Genomic DNA, 7,543 nt, shown 5'->3' with positions numbered 1-7,543 from the left:
TATTATTACAGGTAAAAGTTTTTACCGGTTCAAGTTCAAGCTAATTGTGATGTTTTTTTTCTTTTGTAATAAACAATGTTGGAGTTTATTTTATGGTGTTTTTTTGTTATGTATCAAACAATAGTGAAGTTTTGATGTTTTTTATTGTATGTGAATTTTTGAGTTTTTGAATCTTAAAATATATTGCATTTTTAATTTTTGATGACAAAAATTTGATGGTAAAAAAAATTGTATAAGAAAAACGGATATTTAAAAAAAACAGAACATCTCCAAGAAGAAAGATAAAAGCCTCAAACATTCAAGATAATTGCAATCTTTGTAGACAAAGCAATCGTTATTTACTTTAATTATGCCCTTAATTACCATTTTGAAAGAATAAGATTATAGAAAAGAAATTTTCAAATAACAATAAAAAAAGAAAATGTTGATCCATATATTTGAAATTATTGATTTGGTTATTATCACTTTTTAGAAGGAAAAAAATGACAAATTTTAAAAACTCAACTAATGGAACCAACATGTAGGGTATATAAGATGTTTTAACCGGAAAATAGTTAGGTGTTGTTTGTTTTAGAAGTGGTTAAATATTTTTTGTTTTTTTTCAAGTTTGCGGAAGAAAGACGTGCACTTGCGAAACGTTTACCCGTCAAAAAAAATATATTCAAAAAGTACTTTTGTAGAAAAACAAACCGAGTCTTTAATGTCTTTGAACAATAAGATGAAGCTTGAAATCCAAAAACAATATTTTAGATATTGATTTTTTTTGGTTCACTTTAGGTTTTGTACAAAAACTAAACTGAATAGCATCAAAATGAAACTAAGCACTAAAAGGAAACTATTTATCACCATCTGAAAGGAAATTAATTGTCTAAAAAACTTTATGTATAAAATACGTTAAGTGTTTGAAGAGACAATGATTTTTTTTTTTTTTACGAAAAACTACCCATTTATTTAAAGATATAAAATTTCATATCATTCAATGGCTCATATCATAAGATAAATTAGAGATAAATTAGAGGTTACATCTTGTGCTATTTTATGAGAATTTTGTATGTACAATATGAGAAGAAACTATATTAGGATTACGTTTAATTATAAAAAGTTAAAAGATTTTGAAAAAAAATAAATAAATAAATAAGAAAAAAAATAATCATACGGGCTAATCATAGATTAAAAAAATACTTTCATATGGAAAAAAAATCATATATTGAAAAATACATTCATATCTTGTCGAATATATTTCTTTCTTCAATTTTTAGTCTTTTTTAAAAGCTTTTTTAGATGAGATTAAAAAATAAAATCACAATTCATAATAAAACAAATTATAAAATTGATAGTACTTTCTTTTTGTTATAACTACTTAAATAAGTCCATCCATTTTTATTATTTTCGCACAATTTTTTATAAATTTTATATTGATCCAATAACTTTATTATAATAATAATCTATTTTTCTATAAAAGAACTTAAAAGATTTTTAGAATAAAAATATTTTAAATGTATTTTATTGATAATTAACGAGTTATAGTATATATTATCTAACAAAAAATAAATTTAATATTTTGTAACCTATGATGACTCAAATAAAATCTGTCATCTTCAATAGAAGAATTAAATTCGAACAAATAAAGGGGTTTCATCAGTTATAAACTTAGGCATTTTATATAGCTTGAGAAATCGAATTAAAACCCTATAGGAATTGCAAAAAACGGTGAAGAAACGAAGGAGAAATCAGAGCTAAAAGTTCTTAAAATTTCCGGAGCTTTCTAACAAGTTAAGGTATGATTCTTTGATTTTTGTTTTGTATAGTCCTTTGATTAGGTTTAACATCTATACTTTGTGTTTTGGTTCCATTTAATGTCTCTATACGAGCCACTAAGAGTTGTGGATATGACATACCTTTTTTGGAGTAGTGGGGTCTAACAACGGCATTAATATTCTTGGCCAAACTCCACTTTTCAATGATATTTGCAAAAAACAGTGAAGAAACGAACGAGAAATCGGAGCTAAAAGTTCTTAAAATTTTCGGAGTTTTCTAACAAGTTAAGGTATGATTATTTGATTTTAGCTTGGTATAGTCATTTGATTAGGTTTATACATCTATACTTTGTGTTTTGGTTCCATTTAATGTCTCTATTAGAGCCACTAGGAGTTGTGGATATGTCATGCCATTTTTGGAGTAGCGGGGTCTAATAACGACATTAATGTTCTTGGCCAATCTCCACTAAGAGCATCTCAAGATTTGTGGATATGGCATGCTTTTTATGGAGTAGCGGGGCTTAACAACGACATTAATGTTCTTGGCCAATCTCCACTTTTCAACAATATTTGGACCGGCAAAGCACCTGATATGACGTTCACGGTGAACAGGCATGTGTACAAATACGATTACTACCTTAGTGATGAGATATATCCGGATTACGCTACATTGATGAAGGCATACTCTATTTCTTGAAGTGAAAAGACAAAGTTGTTTACAAAAAAACAGGAATCGGCGCGAAAGGATATCGAAAGAGCATTTAAAGTCCTTAAGTAGACATGACATGTAGTGAAATATGCTATACGACTTTGGGATAAAGAAAGAATTAAACGAACGGTCCTAGCATGTATTATAATGCATAATATGATTATTGAAGATGAAGGTTGAGCGATTTGCACGTATAATCTGAACGATGTTGTCATTCCAATTGAGGAGTTCGTATCCGGAATAAATGTGTTTTTAGAGCGAGTTGCTGAAATTCATAACAGTTACACGTGTTTCAATCTTCGAGAAGATATCGCGGAATATTTGTACCAGCGTAACATGAACGACGATTAGATTTTTTATATGTATGTTTGTTTTTTTTAATTAATGTAATAGTTTTTTTTCTAGATTAACTAAGTAATGTAGTTTGAAGTTGTAAATTTATTTTTATAATTAATGAAAAACTAGTTTAAAAATAAATGTTTTTGAATTATAAAAAATGTAATTTTATTGTATTTTTGTATTAAAAATAAATAAAAATAATGATGTGGAGTGATGTGTTAGTGGTAGGTATCACATGTTAGTGGTAGATGAATGTGGTGCTGATGTGTCTTCCACCACATATGCGGTATGTGGTAGGTATAATGGATGACCTAATAAACTTTGATGATTTTTTTTTTCAAAATCTATTTAGTTTTTTCTAAATAAAAAATATAATAAATGTTATAAAGTTTTTTGATATTTTGTATGCATCTAAAAATATATTTTCTTTTAGTACTATATTTTATTTTCTTTTTGAAGTATATAAATTGATGTAAAACACTAAAACTTATATTTATGTGTTATTCTAATGTTTTTGATTGATCTGTAACTTTTTTATGTATATTTTTAATATTTGAACTTGTAAATGTCAAATTTATGATTTATACATGTATTTATATGTAAGAAAATAAGAAAAAAGATGAAAATTATAAGTCAAATTTATGATTTATATATGTATTTATATGTAAGAAAATAAGAAAAAAAGATGAAAATTATAGAAATCGGTTAATCCGACAGTCGAACCTGTTAAATTGGAAACCGGTATTTAAAGCATTATGTTTAATTATATACTTACTTTCAAATTGTTTTACGTATTTCTAGTGATTTTTTTTTTTAAATAGCAAACTAATTTATTTCTAATAACTATTACTATCGTTCTGTCAAAGACCATTTGATGTTCCTAATGACTTAAATACTGTGTTCGTATAGTACCCGTTTCATATTTACTTTATTAAATACTGTAGTTTTAGAATCCATAATTTTTTTTCCATCTTACATTAAGATAGGCTTTTACAAACTAATCACAAGCGCAACCATTGATGCACTTTTAATACGTGATTATGTTGCATTTCAGTTTGATTATGTATTGTAATTAATAGTTCAATGATTTGTAGATTAATTTGCATAGCTTCATTTTCAGTTTGTGTGGTAGTATTGCCAATACGACATTCGTTTCGTTTGATCAACTGAAAACCAAAATTTTAATTTTTAATATACCACAGGAACATTTACACTAGAATTAAAGAAATGTTTTTGTGCGATTATATAATTCAACGTATATTTTGAGATCTTTACAATCAAGCAATTTACGAAGCTACCTCTCTTTTTGTTACCACAGTTTTACCCTATAATCACAATTTTCCGACACGATCTTTGACTTCTGGGTTAATTGATCAACAGCAACGTTACACTTGACGGTAACCGTTATCTCCCACGTTTTAACTGCACCAATTTTAATTTTCAGCGGAGCCTTAACCTTCAATCTTAATGGCACATTCCGTTTGCCCTGCTGTGATACCAATCGCGAGTGATCATCACGTGCTAAGACAATATTTGATCCCCTTAACGCCGTTTTGATTATCGTCACGTTATTCGTATGCTGTTGAAGCGTCGGTAACACACCGTTACATAAGTTAACGTCGGCGTAATACACGTTGACAGAGCTTCCTTTTCCGTTGTAGTACACCGAAAGCTTATCGTTAGGGTTTTCTGCTCTAATGTCAACAGTTATCCTTGGGAATATCGGCGCTGACGAAGTCAGGTTGACGCCTCCTATTGAAATGTTATCGATTGAATATTTCAACTTTTCTGGGCGAAAAACCAAGTAGAGAATGCCAGTAGCAATTGCCAGGAGGATTATTAGAATCAATACGGTGGCGATTGTCCAACAGAGACAGCGGCAGCAGCAGCTCCGTCGAGGTTTTCGATTAGCAAGTTTTTTTATTTTGTGAGAATTTTCAGGGGGAGGGATGCGGTAGATCTGATCTTTAGGGATCTGGATAACGTATGTTCCTTGCGGCAGTAGTGGCTTGTCGTCGGAGATAGGAGGCTTGACAGATTCAGGAAGCGGATGGGAGTGATCCGATGCAGCAGCTGGATGAACACGATCTGCCATTGTATAGTCGATTTGTGGGAAAGGTAAAATGAAATGAAGGATTGAAGTTTGTTTCGGAAATGGGAGATTGGAGTTGGGAGAGAGAATGGAGAGATATAGAGGGGAGGTGGTGGGTAGGCATGAAATAGGATTACAGTGAAGACTTAGCTGGTTTTGGGAAGATGGAGACCGCGTGGCAAGTGGCAACGACTTGCGCGTTCAACATTTTGTGTTTGGCCGGTTCTCTTTTATTAGTTTCACTATAAAGTAGAAACAATCCCAATTTTAAAGGCTTAAATATGTGTTTATATAAAATATTCGACTGCTTACATTGTGATTATAAAATTTGTGTTACCATGATTTACACAATTTGATTGCATATAATTGTTAAATAGATGAAGCGTCGATCATTTATATCTCGTGTAAATCCATTTTGCTTATTTATATATATAGATAGATATATCAAAATTACCATAAATAATAGGTCACTTGTTATATTTTATAATTTATAACTTTTTTCTTTTATTTTCTAAAAATGACATGTTTATTTTTTATTATTTTACATTAAAATTTAAATCTTAGAAATTAAATGTTATTTTAAGTCTCATAAAAATTAAGGGACAACGACGCAACGATCCTATTATGTATTTTGATTTTATATTTTCAGTTCCTAAAGTTTTTTTCGTGTCCGTTAAAGGAACAAAGTTGATGTCGATCTGTTTTTTTGATCACTGCGGCCTAATATACCAGGTTAAAGCTAATACGACTTATGATTTGGAATTTTTTTAATAAAAAAAGAGAATAACAAAAATTTTGACCCACCATCTCTCTTAAAGTTTTTCTTTTGGTTTCTTATATAAAGAATGACAAGCCTACATTGACACAAAAAAGAAGCAAACCCTCTTATCTTCCTCGAGTGGAAAAAGTTTATTTTCGAGTTGTCACTCCTGGTTTCTGCTCGAAGAAAATTGTGAAATCGAACAACACCAGTATTTGTTTGCTTGTTGATTCGATCATGGCTTGCTATCTCTCACTTGAAACCGAAAACTTTTCTTTCCCTGCTCAAGTGTACAACAGAGAGGTAATTAATTCAGCCCAAAATTAAGCACTTTGCCTTTTTCATGTCAAACATACTACATTTAAAACGAAAAATTGGCTTGAATTTCGTTCCAAATTTCAACAACATTCTTATCATAGCACAACCACTTACTACAAATATTCATTTACCGTTTCACATTTCTCGAAAAGCTTAAAACTTTACATCAATTTTGAATTTAAATACTACGTAGTTAACCTGTAACATCCTGATTTTCAAGAATGAATCTTAGGGATTTGTGCCCCAACTCGTCGTGTAGAAATCAAGAAGGATAGTGTATTCCGGAGAACCTACTCGACGAGTTGGAAGACCCAATTCGACAAGTTGAAGCTTATTATGAAAAACCCTAATTTTCAGGGTTTACATTCTATTTAAAGGACCTTAAGTCCTCCCTCCAACCTTCCTTACCACCTTTCACGTCCAGAGACAAACCTTAATCGAGCTAACCTCCTTTTGAATATGTGTGAGGCTAAAAGAGTGTGTGTTTGTTGCATTTCTTGAAGAGGCTTGAGTATTAAGAAGCTTGGAACGAGAAGGAGCTTGTAGATCCAACATCTACTTTGTTTTCGCATTCATTTGAAGGTAAAAAGTCATTACCTTGCTCATTTTCTTGTTAGGTATCTTCACTCAAGAGCTTAGGGTCATTTCTAGCTTATTCTCGAGGCATTTTTAGTGTTGAGCACGTTTTGAAGTGGGGAGTTCAGATCTGGACTCCTCTAGGCCCTTATGGACATAAAGTTCCTTACTTTAGCAAGCTTTGTCCCTTCTTCATGCCCTAAACCTCTTCCTAAGACTAGTTGTGGGTGTTTTAGTCTCTTGAATCCTTGCATGCACGTAAAGTTGGAAAGTTTACGTGATAACTACACCCTAGGAGGATAGATCTACAGTTTAGAGCCTTGGTTTCACTTAAAAGCGTCTAAATGAGAAATGGGCTGAAGGAACTCGACGATTTGCATAAGCCAATTCGATGAGTTGATGAGGGTTTTCCCGATCTTCTGGATACTGAAGAGTTTGACGAGTTAATCAGGCAACTCGGCGAGTTGACTCGAGTTTTCGGATTTGAAGTTCTGAAGTAACTCGACGAGTTACTCAGGTAACTCGGTGAGTTGTCCTTAGTTTTTGGTTTCTGAGATCTAGAGGAACTCGACGAGTCAGTGGATGAACTTGACGTGTTGGGTCAACATGGACTGTTGACTTTGACTTTGACCAAGGATTGACCAAGTTTGACTTCTGAGGGTATTTTGGTAATTTGAGATTTTAATGGAATCAGTTATATGATGGTTATAGGCAGTTGAGTTTGGAGCCAAGAGTTGGAGTTTGATCATCTTGATTTCAGCACTACTTTGTGAGGTGAGTTGTCCTCACTATACTAATAGGGTCGAAGGTACTTATGTCGGCCCTTTTTGGATGATTATCCTAGTTATTGCATGATGATATGCTTAGTAACCTGTTAGGTCGGTATCCGAGTATATAGGATGATGATATGTTAGTGACATGTTGGGTCGGTATCCTGGTATATAGGATCATGATATTGAAGGATTTTGAGCATTCTAACACTCCTAAGGTGT

General features: G+C 31.7%; 1 protein-coding gene across 1 annotated transcript; it reads right to left on the bottom strand.

Moving 5' to 3' along the window:
* Window positions 1–4,024: 4,024 nt before the first annotated feature.
* LOC145031073 (Late embryogenesis abundant (LEA) hydroxyproline-rich glycoprotein family) lies at window positions 4,025–5,128 on the bottom strand. The gene has a single exon (XM_078979548.1). The coding sequence runs from the start codon at window positions 4,898–4,900 to the stop codon at window positions 4,115–4,117; it is 786 nt and encodes a 261-aa protein (XP_078835674.1). The 5' UTR covers window positions 4,901–5,128; the 3' UTR covers window positions 4,025–4,114.
* Between the last annotated feature and the right edge of the window lie 2,415 nt (window positions 5,129–7,543).

This window comes from Lactuca saligna, chromosome 2 (assembly GCF_052625555.1).
Source record: "Lactuca saligna cultivar CGN05327 chromosome 2, ASM5262555v1, whole genome shotgun sequence".
Taxonomy (NCBI): domain Eukaryota; kingdom Viridiplantae; phylum Streptophyta; class Magnoliopsida; order Asterales; family Asteraceae; genus Lactuca; species Lactuca saligna.
Note: the sequence above shows the minus strand (reverse complement) of the source record. Positions and strands in the feature narration are given on the sequence as shown.